This window comes from Mucor velutinosus (assembly GCF_035048745.1).
Source record: "Mucor velutinosus strain NIH1002 chromosome Unknown tig00001569, whole genome shotgun sequence".
Lineage (NCBI taxonomy): Eukaryota > Fungi > Mucoromycota > Mucoromycetes > Mucorales > Mucoraceae > Mucor > Mucor velutinosus.
In genome coordinates, this window is record NW_027041921.1 from 1,616,766 (window position 1) to 1,632,012 (window position 15,247).

Genomic DNA, 15,247 nt, shown 5'->3' on the forward strand with positions numbered 1-15,247 from the left:
TTTATATTTCCCTCTTTTTTTTTTCTCTTTCTTTTTCTCTTTCTTCTCAACATCGACACACCATGCCCAACCCATCAGCAGCTTCACCGCCGAACAATAGCAATACATTGTCTGCTGATTCATCTTCATCACCATCGTCATCAGCAGCAGCAACAGCATCATCATCATCATCATCATCATCATCATCATCATCAAGATTCAATACACACACGAGCGATATACCGTTACTTACAGCCCCTTTTTTACATTATATACCCACTTCACCTCCTTCTCAAGAATTGGACTTTCATTTACCTTCTCGTACACCACTTCATGGACTAACGGTAGCTGAATGGGCAGGCACAAAGTCAAGTAGATGTCCTGGTAAGTAACAGTTGTTTGTTTATTGGTTGCTATGAGAACCAAATAAAGAAATTTTTTTTCACTAACTATAAATATTACTGCAGCAAGTATTACAGCAGCATCTGCCACAGCATCAGCAACATCCACAACATCAACAACATCATCCGCAAACATCACAACATCCGCAACAACATCCCACACATTTACGACATCCACCAGTAACAACAATAATCTCAACAAACCAATCGTATTGAAGGATTCAGCAGAAGATAATTGGAAAGATGTATATCGCAATATCAAATGCATGGATCAGCTCTACGATGCTTCATTTTATTCCTGGCTAAAATCAGAAGAAAATGTGTTGGTCACTGCCATGTATCTACATCGTATTGCGAATGAATATCCTTTGGTTCGCATCATAAATGCCTTGAAATGGCTTATAAGCGATTGGCGATTAGAGAGTATAAGCACTCTAGTACGACATGTGACCGTAGACTGGTGTGATGAAGCAGGCAAGTACAAACATATATTCAAAAGGGTTCTCTCCTAAGAGCAATAAGATGATGATATTAACCATGTCTCTTTCTCTTTCTCTTTCTCTTTTTCTCTCTCTCTCCTTTTATACATACCTTATATGTGGATAATTTATTACCATCTCCCCTTAAAAAAACATTGGATTTCCAACATCTAGGTGACCTACGGCGAGCTCACCTTTTACGTCACTTGACACATAGTTGGGCAACACAATATACAACCACGCTGATTACCATGGTGCTATCATCTGCGCCATACACAACAACATCCAGCTTTCAAAGAGAGAGGTTCCTGAGAGCTTTTACAAAAGAGTGGGATTTCTCAAAGCTATCTGAATTTTTCATGTATCTTCAGAGCCCCGCCAATATTGACTATAAAGTGAAATGTGTCATGCTTCAAGAAGCTGCTAGAAGAGAAAGAGAAACATTGGGTGCTAAACTCAGAAAAAAACGTGTGGTTCCATCTACAGCTAGTATCGCACCGGACAAGAGTGATCCTCTCTTGGCTTCATCCACCTCTGCTTCTGCTTCCTCCTCGTTGCCACCCTCTGCAGATGGCCCGTCTGTGGATGTAGCTGTGCCTTCTCTGCTTTCTGCAGCGACGACCGCCTCACCCATGGCCCCAGAAACAGACAGTGGTGTGGTCATGGAAACTGTGTCTCTAAATGCTGGCAGTGCCCCTACTACGCTTGTTACTACATCCGCACCTTCGACAACCGCCAATTCAGAAGAGATGGTGACAACACCTGCTACAACTTTGCCCCTGATGGAACCCAACAACAGCAGCAGTACAACCACCAGTAGAAGGCATCATCGGAGAACATCTAGCAACGATGTCAATGATATAAAACGACTGCGACTATCGACGCCAGACCTATTAGATCAAAATGGTTCAGACATGGCTTCTACCAACAGCGATGGTGGTTCTGTTATCAACCTGAATGTCGATGCACCCACCGCATCCAATACAAGTTGTACATTGATCAACACAACTAACCGTCGATCCGCTTCTCCTGATCAGCACCATCTTCTCCACCACCACCATCACCATCATCATCATCACCACCACCATCATCTCCATCATCTTCCTCATCATCATCATCCCTTACGCTGCTGTGTCGCCCCAAGTAACACAACTGCTGTGAGCAGCAGTAATGGAACAGCAACGTCGACTATGATGAGCAGTGAATTATCACACCTTCATTTAGGCCAAGGTAGTACAAATACTACTATCACTGCTACGACTACCTCTGCATGCGGCAGTGGTCATAGCACAGACCAACAACAGCAGGAACAACAAGATGTCTTTAACTCATGTTGCCCTTGTACCAATGCGAATCATTTAAGGAGAAGATCAAGCTCAAATGCATCAAATCAAAGCAGCAGTGATATGATTGTGGATGATCCAATGGATACTGATATCTCGAATAATAACAAGAAGAGAGCAGCAGGTGGCGGCGGCAGCGATCCCTCTTCTATTACACATATTGCAACTCCAGGTTCAGATGAAGCAGTTTAATAAAGTATATATATATATATATGATTATTCCTGTGTAGTAGTTTGATAGGATGGTGGATACAGTGTGCACTATTACCACTGTTCACGTTGAACTTTATAAGAGGAGATTTTTTTTTTTTAGCAAAAGTACCTGTCTAAAGACATTCATTTAGCAAGAGTATAAATCAACTTGTATGCAATTGAAATCATGATCATTTTCCTATACAAATCAACCTTCCATCATAACACTCAAATTGGAAAAGGTTTGTATAAGCATTTCTTCTAGAACGTTTTTTGTCCGAATTTGAAAATTGCAAGATTAGAGCCATCTCCTGACTCAGACTCAGTCATCAGAGTAGCCATGCTATGCTGTTTAACGTGGATATCCTTTACTTCTGCTACAACATTTTGCAATCGCTAACAAAAGTCTCTATCCGACGAGATATCTCCTTCAGCACCCTTTTTGCTTATACACTGATATCAAACGAAGCCTATTATTGAGACGATGTGAAAGAAAATTCAAGTTTTATGCAGTATTTGTACACCACCATCTCTATTTTTTTCTGGTTATACCATTTGCTGCTGATGCTCTTAATAAGATGGCGACATAAAGCTGGTCATAAGTAAATACAAGACTTGTGTAAGATCTCCAGCGACCTTTTGAGGTATTTCCATTGCAAAAGATACCTTCATGAGGCAAAGCTCTCTAAAATAAGTTTTTGAGTTTAGCAGTTGCCATTTCAATTCCATGATTCCCATTTAATCAGCATCGCAATCATCATTGCCATCAACAGAAAGGCATTTAGGTCAGCCAGCAGCAATGCCACCGCCAAAATGGATTCAAACTCGACTTAGTTTTTCTGTTCAAGATTGGACAGATATTGTTTTTTTTTTTTTTTTTGTTCAGCACCACTTCAACAACATTCCCTTTCTACCTTCCATCCTCCTTCTATATCTTCAGAAATCTCTCACAACCTTACATTCCCAGGAAAACCTAGATCAACTTCTCCATCTTGTATATTCATATATCCAGTCTTTCCCCCCCCCCTCCTCTCCCTTTATTTAGGTGACGTTTAAAGGACTTTAAATATAGCATTTATTTGTCCTAAAAAAAAAAAAGATATTGTTTTTTTTTTCGACTTCGTTAATCTATTCCTTGATATTCGACTATATAAACTGTGATGATCACCCTACGCTCCTTAATACATTCTTCAAGTACTTTTCAAGGCGCTTCCGATGGTACTAGTTGTAATAGATGTTTTAAATGAAATTACCGAGTAATTCGGTGAAATATGAAATGAAGTTTTTAGCGAAAATAGCCATATTTTGCATAGGAAAGCCTCATAAAAGTGGTTTCAGAGGCTGCTTTGGATCGAAAGAAACATTTTGATTCAACACATACCATAGGAAAAGTCTTCATTTTCAAGGTAAAAAATGCGATCGTTTGATTTTCAATGAAAACCATGAGGTACCCCTCATGCTTTTTGGTCGATTTTTGGCCATTTTTTTTTGTGGCCCAAAAAGTTGAGCAAAGGTATCAGGATGTTACTACTACTCACGTACAATTGTTTGGTGTCATTCCGGTGGCGCATAAAGGTCTACTTGTCAAGATATGAAGGCTTAAAAGCTGTTAAGTTTAGTTGTGTATTGCTTTATAGAGTGTATTTACACGGCATAAATCACGTATTTGGTAGCTGTAATTTACTGGAAAGGCAGTTCTGTAGCTTGAGCAATTTTTAATTTGAATAGGTGGCATATTTGATTTTGGTAAAGCTGATTCATGCAAATTTTGATGCGCTATGTCGCTGGTAAGCATATTAACAATGGAAATAAAAACTCGAATTTGCTACTTGAATACTATGGTTTTGTATATTCGTTTTGCTACAATCAAGCCCTCATATAAATTAATGTTACCAAGTGTTGGATTGGACGCCTTATTACCATGGCTTTGCACCTTTGCTTCGCTACGGTAAAAACCCCCTATAAATCAATGCTATAAAGTGTTGAATTAGACGCGTTATATTCTTCCCCCAAACCCCTTCCCCATTGCCGGCTTTGCCGATGGTTTTATTCACTTTGTACGGCACACAATTCTATAACTTTTTGAAAGGATATGGTTTGTTTGTCAACTCTTTTGAATGCTTTACAGTATAAATAATGATTACCTCCTACTACTCAAAATTGTGCAAAACACAGTGAAACTGAGATGCATTTTAGGCGCGTTTTCTCGTGTTAGAAGCCGATTTAGGATGCCGGAATAGCATCACATAGTTGCTCTGATCTGGCACTAACTTTCAGACGCCTTTGCTCAACTTTTTTTTAGGATCGCCAAAATTCCATCAAAAACCATGAGGGATACCTCATCAAAAACATCAAAAATCAAACGATCGCGTTTTTCACCTTGAAAACGAAGGCTTTTACTATAGCATATACTGAAACAAAATGATTGTATTGATCCAAAGCAACCCCTGAAACTTTGTTTATGAAACTTTGATATGTAACATCTCGACATATTTGTCAAAAACGTAATTTCATATTTTAAAGTATTGCTCAATAAGTTTATTCAAAACACCTATTTTATTTAGCACCATCGGATGCGCTCTGAAAAGTACTCTTAGAAAGCTTAAGGAAGTATCGGATGATCACACAATTTTTATAGTCGAATCTACTAAATAAATGGAATCAAGTCGAAATTAATTAATATTGATCCAATCTAGAATGGTTTTCAAGACCGACGTTTAAATTAATTTTGGCGGTTGAATAGAATGCCTCTCCCATGGTGATGATCGATGTTTGTGAAGCTAACATGAAGGAGGCTGCAAAGTTCTAGGTACCGCAGCTTTGGCTATCTACTTTAATTTGCTTTTTTCTATAAAGTTTATATATCATAGTTCTAGTCATTGCAATACGCTTATCAAAATGCAAAACTTGGAAGCGAAATGCTGGATTGCCATCCCAATCTGGTGCTCTTCATGCGTTCTCGAAGAGACAACAGGCATAGAGACGCCAAACATTACATCAGGGCGAATACGTAACCCCAGAGGATATTTCGCCGTTCATCTTTTTGGTATTGAGTGATGTGAAATGCAATGTTACTCAAAAGCTATTTTATAATGCAACTTTATCTCGTACTTCCGGAGAATAGCGCTTCGAAATTCATGTTGCTTTGAGCATCTCCGCGTACCTTTTTTGTGCAATGAAAGAGGGGGTGATGGGAAAGTTTTCCCGTTTTGTTTGGTTTCTCTGTCCTCTTTTTTTTTTCAAAAAAATGAGTCCAGCAAAAAAGACGCTCGTTATTGTCGCTTCTAGCACAAAAGAGACTCAAATAGAAACAGATATCAAGGTATAGAATACAAGGCTGTCAAGCTCATTGATGTATTTTGACCCGAGAACGTGGTAGGATCGCTACGACTCCAAGTTTTTAAGGTTTCGAGGTGTGCCCAAGGGTTTGCTGCCAATCTCTGGAAGGCCTGCTCTTAGTTGGTGGTATGAGTATGCTCAGGATAGATTTGATTGCGTCTATATTATCTCCAATGCATACAAGTAAGTCAAATGAATAGAAGGGGCGACTGTCGTGTATTCATGATAGTTGTCTATTTACAGCTTCAAGCACTTTGAAAGATGGGCGAGTGCTGTCAATTTCCCTCGAGAGAATATACTCAACAGCGGGTTAAGGTATATAGTGTAGATGACCAACTGGGCAAGTCTTTGGGCTAAATGTATACCACAGCTCGGGCATTTTGCAGGATCTTGCATTTGTACACCGAGTGAAGCACATTCAAAACGACATTGTGATTACAGGAGCTGACATAATACCTACAGAGGCGATATACTACAACCATTCCGAGCTCTTTGATGGCAAACGCAACTTTATCAGAATGATGGACGAAAACTCAATTGCATTTGGCATGTCATTCGAGTTATTGCAAGGCCTTGACGACTATATTGAACAGGTGGCACCTACAGCGGACGCAGATCAGAGCAGTAGACTGAAACTATATATTATTACAAAGGCTTACGACGCCTCTGTCAGCAAACTATCAGCGGAAGACTATCCTCTGCTCAATTATGTCGATGCCAGCATTTCGCTGCAGTCTTACTTGGATACATGGCAATTCTGCAAGGACGATGACTTTAACAATCGATGCAAATCATTCAAATTTCAGACTGAACCTCTGCATATGAGGGCTTATGCTCGTGTGGGGTTGATGGGCAACCCCAGTGACGGGTTCTACGGCAAGACGATGTCTCTGTTGATCTCTAACTTCTGGGCAGAAGTGACCTTGATACCCAACCATGCCGATGATCAAGAAGTAGAGGCCATCACTATTCTTCCTAACCCTGTTTCCGATCCACACAAATTCTCTTCGCTCGAGTGTCTGGTGGGTGTCTCTCAAATCGACGGATACGAGACTGGAGATCGATTACTACAGGCTTGTTGCAAGGTGTTTTATCTGCATTGCAAAGAGAACAATATCCCCATTAACACCAAACAAGGCTTTCGTATGATGTTTGAGACCAACATTCCTCGTCAAGTGGGCTTAGCTGGCTCCTCTGCTATTATCACTGCATTATGGAAGATGTTGAGTTTGTTTTACGGCGTTACTCAAGAACAGATACCATTGGAATTGCAGGCTAGTCTCGTGCTAAAGGTGGAATGGGAAGAATTAGGTATTGCTGCTGGTCTGCAAGACAGAGTGATCCAGTCATTTGGCGGTTTGGTTTATATGGATTTTGATCGCGAGTACATGGAAAAGCATGGCCACGGTAAATACGAATCTTTGGATGTTGGACTGCTGCCCAAACTATGGCTGGCCTATGTTGCTGATCCTGATGATTCGGGTAAGGTACATAGTGCTGTCAAACAACGCTTTCTGAATGGTGATCAAGAGGTAGGCCGTTTGAGAGGAAGGACGATCTGAGGTTGATTGACACTTGACGTAAACAGATCATTGATGCCATGCAAAAGTTTGCGTCCTTCACTGAGCAAGCTCGCACATGCTTACAGGAAAACAATCACAAGGCATTTGCTCAACTGATGTCCAACAACTTTAACCTTCGCCGCGAAACATATGGCGACGCTGTTGTGGGTGCTTCCAACTTGAGAATGATTGAGTTGGCAAGACAGCATAACTGTGCTGCCAAATTTCCTGGTAGTGGAGGTGCTATTGTGGGAATGTGGAACGGAGAGAATGCAGAAACTGAAGCCAAGGATTTGTTACAATTGCGTAGAGCATTGGAGAGTGAAGGATTTGTATTTTTAGAAATTACACCAATGGTATATGGCAATCAGTAGCACCTAGATTGTGCCCCTGATCATTTAGCAATAATCGAATAAAGACTCTTCTCGGCCTCTACATGCCTGTTGACTAGACAAGCTGTAAATTCTGGTGTTGCACGCAACAATACGTTCGTTGTGTATCTTATGAGGAAGATGAGTTGCTCGATGATGACCCTAATGACGCCAGCCTCGTTTTCGAGAGCTATAACCGAATATCCCTATATATAGCAATCTATCAATCTTCTGACATTTGTCAGACATGTCCAATAATGAATTGCTGGTGAATTCTACCCGAAATTTGTATATGAAACCAAGACACCATCCTGATACATATACACTTCAAGTTGAAAAGTTTATTTTGTTTTGTTTCGTCAAAGATGGCCAGAGAGCCTCCTTCTGATCAAAAATCAGGTGCTAGTGCGTTTGCTATGACAACAATTTATGTATGCAGTAAATCTAAATGTTATACCAATGATACATTTGGTGTTACACACTGATTTCGTTAGCATGCAAGAAGACGTATGTGTGATATCCGCACTTTCAATCAGGCAACAAGCATTTGATACTATGATTTGCTTAGCATTGCTTGGCTATTTATATGTTGGCGGGTTTCTTCTCCTTTGTGAGCATGTACCTTTTTATAGAGAGAGAGAGCTTGGCATTGGCAAACAAAGGCTTCGCAATATGATCGCGGCAACAGCCTGATCTACTTTTCGGAAATCAAGTGTACCCGTTCATTCTGTGTTAAAAAGTCGGTAAATGCTTCTCTGGGCATGCTGTGGAACCTCGTTGGTGATGTCTCTTTCTTTTCTACTCTTCTTGTATAGGTATAAAAAGGGGCTAACAGAAAAGCAACTATACCCTCTTTGTTTCTCTGCTTATATCATCTCATAGTCTAAAATGCAAATTACATCAGGTACCGTTTGTTTAATCACAATTTGACGCAATGGCCAATTAACATTGACATCTCCATTGTAGCCATTGCGTTATTCGTTGCTGGTGCGGCATCTGTCGCTGCCGCTGCTGCCCGTAATATCACTTACAATGTCGTGTCACTTCAACCCGACAACCAAACTATTGCTGTCATTGTCGATGATCAACTATACCCACTTACATCAGTCAGCAAAAAGTCGCAATTGCTTCACACTGGCGATGCACCTGCTGCTGCCTCAGGTTACAGATATGCTGTCATTGACAAGGCCAATCCATCCAACGTGATTGACCAAGAGAGCTTTACTCGTCAGCCTGTTACTGACGACAAGACATTGAACGAGTACTATGGAAGATCTTGGAACACCATGAACCTTACTCAACTCCCTACCATCATGAGCCCTCTTCCCATCATTGATCGTATCAAGTCGAAGCTTCATATCGATGGAGAGATCCCTACTATCCACATTACTGGTAATCAATCAGCTATTGATAACATGCACAAACAGCAGTACGCAGATATCGATGTCAAGGGATTAAGCATGACGTACATTAGGTATGCACGCATTGCAGATAATAAGAGAATAACTAACTGAACAACGTCTATCTATCAGTCCGCATGATGTGCAATCTTTTGAAGATGTCACCTTTGCTGTTTCAGGCTTCAGTACTCGCTCACTCCCTAAACTTTCCTACAAGCTTCAATTGTCCAAAGATGGAGAAGACCTCTATCACTACCGTCGTTTCAAGCTGAGATCCATGGCCATTGACTTTTCGTATATGAGAGAGGGGCTGGCCTATGCTATTGCCGAGTCCATTGGTCTCCCTGTGGGTCAATACAGTTATGTGCGTCTGTTTCTGAACGACCAACCATTAGGCTTGTTTGGCTTTCTCGATAATTTCAAGGATCCATGGCTTAGAAATGTGTTTAATGGAGGCGAAAAGAAGGGATTTGATCAAGGTGCTCTCTACGTAGCCAGGCCCAACTACAATGCCAATCCTTCTGTGCTTCTTGAAGTTCTAGGCAATACTACTGCCAACCCATCGCCAACCAACGCTGATAAAGTGGAGCTCAGCAGCACCATGCAACTCTCCAATTCAGATTTAACTTATCTGGGCGACAACATTACTGCATACACACAACAATACTCTGTTCGTGAGAATCCTTCTTCTGGCAGCGCCAACTTTACTCGTGTCATGGAGCTGTGTAAATTCATCTCTGAGCAATCCAACACGACTTTGGACAATTCTTCAGTCGATCTATGGAATGAAAAGATTGATGTCACTAGTTTCTTGCGTGGTATCGCTTTTGAGGTTGTCACTTCTCAGTCAGATGCTTACCTGGCCAATGGTAACAACTACCTCTTGTACGATGACCTTGAAAACGAACGCATTGTGTACAGCAACCAAGATTTTGACATGTCGATGGGTAAGTTTATACATGTGCTCAAGTGGAAGGATGACATACTCACAACAGAAACCAGGAACCGCCTTCTTCAGCGCTGAGACTATGCATGGTGGCAACTACACTCGTTTCCCTGGCTTCCTTCAACGTCCCTTGACATCCCGTCTACTTGCAGTGCCTGAATTCAAGAGAGAAATCCACGATCTGATATACAACTTTACCAGAGACCTGGTCAACCCCGATATTCTGAATCCTCGTATTGATGATTTGTACACGTTCTTGGAGCAAGATGTTGCTTGGGACAAGTCGTTGCCTCGTGTTGGCAACAAAAGTCTGTTTGACGCCATCGACCCTAGTTTCAACTTTAATCAAATTCCATTCATGTTTGGTCTCAATGGCACCTTTCCCGATTCCACCACCTCCAGCTTTAGTCTTAGTCTCAAGAACTGGCTTGAACTTCGCAGCACCAACTTGATGAAGTTTTTCAATGAGACCAGTAACCAAAATAATTAGATTGTCTATGTATTATAATAAATAGCCCCCCCCCCCTGTTTGTTTTCCATCAAGAATCAGTGTCGACGATGAGCTACTTTATTCAAGACTGAATAGCCATGTAAGAATAGTGTGTTGCACAACTCCAATGTCACGGAGCACAGTGATTAAGGTTTGATGAATGCCATACCACGGAAGCACTGCACATCTAGAGCTATCCGCGGCCATTCTTTAATTGCACTACACGCCTAACCCTCCTCTGAATACTTGGCATTGCAGACCCTGCTCATACAAATTTTGAATATGCGATAATCCCCAATGCCTGCCCAGACGGGTGTTTGAGTGGGATATCTTCTTTTCAACGATCTGATCCACTTGCACGCCCTTGCTATCATTGCTTGCACCCTCATGTTCCACTCTAACATGCGCTTGATGACAGTTGAACGGTGTTTCTGAATAGATAATAGGATACCCCATAGCATGTGCAGTAGCCAAGAACTCTACATCCATCCATAGAGTGGCCCCTGTTTCTCGATAGCCACCGACAGCTGCCCATACATCACGGTGAGCAAGTGTGAAACCACTGGCTTCATGGCCTATTTGCAAGTAGTTTTCAGTTGACAGCGATGCCGTTTGCATTGGATGAGGCTCCTGTGAGCCAGTCGTGAAGTTGCAGCTAGATTGGATTTCATGATCTGTTGCAAATGGAGAGAGTCGCACGAGGGCTGGATCATCCAGGTTAGAGCCTTGGCTGATAAACTGCATTAGTATCTACAGCTACATCAAACGACCACAACACTTACTTGGGAGCATGTCTCTCTTGACGCTGTGTATAAATGTTTTTTTTCCTCCAAGCCTTTGATTTGATGGCATTGTACATGTTTTGCGACCAAATGTCGTCCTGGTTGACACACACAACGTACTCGCCACGAGCATACCGAATACCCAGATTTTTACCTTCAAATTCGTACAATGCCTTGGGATGTGGATATTGGAAAGTGTCGTGTATCTTGGGAGGTACAGTAATGATGCGCCAAGTGAGATGTTTGGATCGACGAAATCGGTAGGTGTCTGCAATGCTTCTCTTGCCCTCCACTGGATTCCATTCAATGATCAGTACTTCCATACGAGTCTTTGTGCCTTGCGCCATCAGAAATGTGCTGTCCAGCATGTTTTGCAATCTATCTAATTGATCATCGCCATAATTGTCGTTTCTCGCCACAAGCACGATCGAGATGTAGTACTCTGCTGACTTTCCCCTGTCCAAACAAGCTTCAAACAGCTGCTTGAAACTGTAGGTTCGATGTTTCCAGTCTGTTACGGGAGGTGATTCGCAAGGGAGGCAATCAAAGTTGTTTTTACTAGACAGTAAATGCGTATCATTGCGAGCATACATGTAGGAATCATCCTGTCTACTAAAGAGGGCATCTTGAGAGGAGCTGATGAAGCACAAGGTCAAAATTGCAGAAAACACAATGCTCAACACCAGCGATCTCTTGGAGATGGAGAGGAAATAGGCTTTGAATAGCCCGCATGGGGTCGTATTGATCATGAGAGAGAAAGAGTGGAATAAAAGAGCAAAGCAGGGCTCCTTGTCGTGTATAAGGAGCACCCCTTGTTTTCATTGTTTGTTCCATATTGCATGTTGAGAAAGACAGAGAGCAAACGGGCTTCTTGTGCTTCACTGCACATTGAAAGCCAGTTTTTTGACTATGGGTCTTTTTCTCCCTTTCTTTCATACGTACACACACAGACACATACATCATGCTAAGAAGACAGCCTACATCTGTAACACTGACAGCTGAAGATGTCGAGCAATTCAAACAATTACTATCCAATCTCCAAGAGCAAAAGGACCAAAAGAACCTCAAAGAAATGCAAGACGAAACAGCAGTGGAAGACTGTGATCCAGACGACATTTTCATGGGCAAGTCGCTGCTGCTCAGTGAACGAAAGCGAAGAAGAGAAATGGAGGCACGGCTAGGGCTACCATCAGAAGAACAGCAGCAAGTAGAAGAGTTCAGCAGTAGCAATGGTGAGCCTTTATTTAAACGTGTACATTTGTAAATTAAAAATTGGTTTTAATATGGACCTCTTGTACAATAAACGGTCGAAATCACGGCCCCTCGTTGTATGTTATATCTTAATCCTATATCGCTCCTCTTGTCACCTCCCCCCCTCCCTCTTCTTTTTTTTTTCTCTTTTTTATTCTCTTTCTTTATTTGCAATGGACATTTAGAATGGTAAACACGATCTTGATACTATTACTACTCTTGATACATTTCAATCAAGCTTATATCATTCAGCCCCGATTTGGACATTCTGCTGTGCTTGTCAATGACAGGTAAGCCAAGGCGTGATTAAGATCAGCAGTGTGTAGTAATCCTATGGCTGTAGCATCTATTTTTACGGTGGGGATTCCTCTGTGAGCTCAGCCATCAAAAACACTTCAGAATGGCTATCCGAACTATCCATCTTGCCCATTCATTCGCCTTATTCGCTGACAGATCCACCATGGAAACCAGCCTCTGGTCCACAAGACTCTATTGGAGGACCCTCCGTCTATTCTCATATTGCATTCATGGGCGGTACAAACAGTGGTAATATGATTGTCATTGGAGGTGTGATGCCGCAAACCGAAAAATACACGACGGATGAAGAGCCGACTGCTTACAGCTATGATTGTGATTTGGGTCGATGGAATTCGTTCAGCTTACCGAGTGGGAATCATTTGAACCGACAAGGGGCCGCATCCACAACAACAGAACATGGCATCGCCTATATTTGGGGTGGCAAACGTGCAGTGACAATCAGTCCTCCTACTACGACGAATAGCAGCATCACCAGACCGGCCTTATCAGCGAGTATGTATCGGTTTGACTCTACGTGGCCAGCTAATTCTGCAGTCATTACACCTGCTGGCTTGTCTCCGCCTCTGCGGTATGCGCACACACAGACACTCATCTCGGATCATAAAATTGTTGTGTTGGGTGGATTTGATAGTGCTACTGGTGAGCCTATTCCCCTGTCTGATATCTGGGTGTACGATATCAGGCTGTCTGTGTGGAGCCAGATCAATGCAAAATTGGACGCTGAAAAGAAGCCAGGTGCTCGAAGTAGTCATAGTCAAGTACTGATGTCAGACGGGTTCTCCATTCTGGTGTATGGTGGCTATGATGGGTACCATGTGTATAATGATGTGGCTGTATTGGACACCAGGACCTGGACATGGACAGTGAAGAATACCAATGCCGCCGTGCAAGGAAGAGCTGATGTAAGCCTTTGTGTTTTATAAAAATTGCATATACATGATCTTCAGAAGATGTTTACTTATTATCCTTAGCATACAGGTAATGAAAATGAAAACGACTTGATAGTATGTGGGTGTGGGTGTGTGTATATGTGTATTAATATGGTTGATAAAGCAACATTGGTGGGTTCCAATATGATTGTCGCATTTGGATTCACAGGCGTGTCGACTGCACTCACTGTCATGGCAGACATCGAAGTGCTGGATGTCATCACCTGGAGCTGGACTTCAGTTTACACACCTTCGCCTGGATACAATACAGGAGGCATCGGTACAAAATCAAACGGCGGGTTAGGAGTAGGAGTAGGAGGAGGAGGAGGAGACGCCAGCTCAACTGGCAACTCAAATGGACCGAGCTCATCTGGCAACTCAAATGGACCGAGTTCACCTTCCATCGCAATAGTAGCTGGTGCTGTGACAGGGGGACTCGTTGTGTTCCTATTAATATTGGTAGCATTGTATCTATTAAACAACTACCATCAAAAGCAGCGCAATCAGACAAAAGACGGTCGAGCACGGAGAGACGACAACAGCGAGTGCTCCGACACATCCTCTTCCTATACGATAGCACAGACACCACAGCCCCCATTACAGCCCTCCAGACTACTGCCTCAGCCCATCATTTATCCACACCATGGCATCAAAAGTCAAGAAATGCTAGAAATCAAATTTCGCGATCCACCTTCATCCACAGAACCCTTTGAATACTGCCAAAGCACCTCGCGAAGACCTTCCAACCAAGCGGCTCATCCACTGCAAATCAATACGAGCAACTTGCCTACTCGCTCGGATACCATTGGCACTGCTACCACTGTTAATTCCTCTGTATTACTAGTACCATCACCCTGGACACCTATTCAAACCAAATCTTATAAAGAGCACGATCAAGACATCATATCCTCTCCATCATCCACTACTACATTTGGATTTAATTTCAACAGCCGTGTTGAGCATGGTGATTCATCCTCCTCCTGCTCAGCAGACTGGGCTATCCGTAGAGCAGCTAGCACACCTACGCAGCACTATCATCAACATCATCCATATCAACAAGCGCCCTTGCAATCGATTGCTAGTAATATAAGCAAGCCAGACGATAAATTCTACCCTCCTAATGCATTGAGAAGAGCAGCTACAGTAAGCGAACTGACGAAAAAGTCGCCGTCCAGTTCCATGGCTACATTGAGCAGTGCATCAGCCATCCAAAGAAGCTCATCCCCACAAGAGCCACAACAACCATCGCAGGCTGACGATGACGATGATGCTCTCTTTGATAGACAAGAGTTCATACTTGAGTCAGATGAAGTAGCCAAAGTGGAGGAGCAAGAGGAGGAGGAGGAGGAAAAAGAACCAATACCAGAAACGTCATAGATAAAGCAACATTTCTGTGTACATGTGTACATATATATAAAGTATCTCCCTTATTTATAAATAACTCGCAACGTACATATACAGTACC

At 42.3% G+C, this 15,247-nt stretch overlaps 7 protein-coding genes across 7 annotated transcripts; 6 read left to right on the plus strand and 1 right to left on the minus strand.

The window, feature by feature from the left end:
* Positions 1-62: 62 nt before the first annotated feature.
* Positions 63-892, plus strand: ATC70_012721 (uncharacterized protein; the record flags this gene model as incomplete). Its single annotated transcript, XM_064831892.1, has 2 exons — positions 63-363; positions 447-892. 2 exons carry the CDS (start codon positions 63-65, stop codon positions 890-892), a joined length of 747 nt encoding a protein of 248 aa, XP_064678172.1.
* Positions 893-1,110: 218 nt separating this feature from the next.
* On the plus strand, positions 1,111-2,394 carry ATC70_012722 (uncharacterized protein; the record flags this gene model as incomplete). The annotated part of the gene is made up of 1 exon (XM_064831893.1): positions 1,111-2,394. The coding sequence occupies one exon, from the start codon at positions 1,111-1,113 to the stop codon at positions 2,392-2,394; it is 1,284 nt and encodes a 427-aa protein (XP_064678173.1).
* A 3,247-nt stretch (positions 2,395-5,641) lies between these two features.
* Positions 5,642-7,669, plus strand: SCS2_8 (phosphatidylinositol-binding protein scs2; the record flags this gene model as incomplete). The annotated part of the gene is made up of 5 exons (XM_064831894.1): positions 5,642-5,716; positions 5,774-5,916; positions 5,977-6,048; positions 6,104-7,265; positions 7,322-7,669. The coding sequence occupies 5 exons, from the start codon at positions 5,642-5,644 to the stop codon at positions 7,667-7,669; spliced, it is 1,800 nt and encodes a 599-aa protein (XP_064678174.1).
* An 885-nt stretch (positions 7,670-8,554) lies between these two features.
* Positions 8,555-10,502, plus strand: ATC70_012724 (DDE_3 domain-containing protein; the record flags this gene model as incomplete). Its single annotated transcript, XM_064831895.1, has 4 exons — positions 8,555-8,570; positions 8,633-9,140; positions 9,199-10,013; positions 10,069-10,502. The coding sequence occupies 4 exons, from the start codon at positions 8,555-8,557 to the stop codon at positions 10,500-10,502; spliced, it is 1,773 nt and encodes a 590-aa protein (XP_064678175.1).
* A 219-nt stretch (positions 10,503-10,721) lies between these two features.
* Positions 10,722-12,033, minus strand: ATC70_012725 (uncharacterized protein; the record flags this gene model as incomplete). Its single annotated transcript, XM_064831896.1, has 2 exons — positions 10,722-11,232; positions 11,285-12,033. The coding sequence occupies 2 exons, from the start codon at positions 12,031-12,033 to the stop codon at positions 10,722-10,724; spliced, it is 1,260 nt and encodes a 419-aa protein (XP_064678176.1).
* Positions 12,034-12,245: 212 nt separating this feature from the next.
* On the plus strand, positions 12,246-12,548 carry NEM1_2 (Nuclear envelope morphology protein 1; the record flags this gene model as incomplete). Its single annotated transcript, XM_064831897.1, has 1 exon — positions 12,246-12,548. The coding sequence occupies one exon, from the start codon at positions 12,246-12,248 to the stop codon at positions 12,546-12,548; it is 303 nt and encodes a 100-aa protein (XP_064678177.1).
* A 173-nt stretch (positions 12,549-12,721) lies between these two features.
* On the plus strand, positions 12,722-15,159 carry cbp3 (Serine carboxypeptidase 3; the record flags this gene model as incomplete). The annotated part of the gene is made up of 4 exons (XM_064831898.1): positions 12,722-12,825; positions 12,879-13,755; positions 13,825-13,831; positions 13,907-15,159. 4 exons carry the CDS (start codon positions 12,722-12,724, stop codon positions 15,157-15,159), a joined length of 2,241 nt encoding a protein of 746 aa, XP_064678178.1.
* Positions 15,160-15,247: the final 88 nt, after the last annotated feature.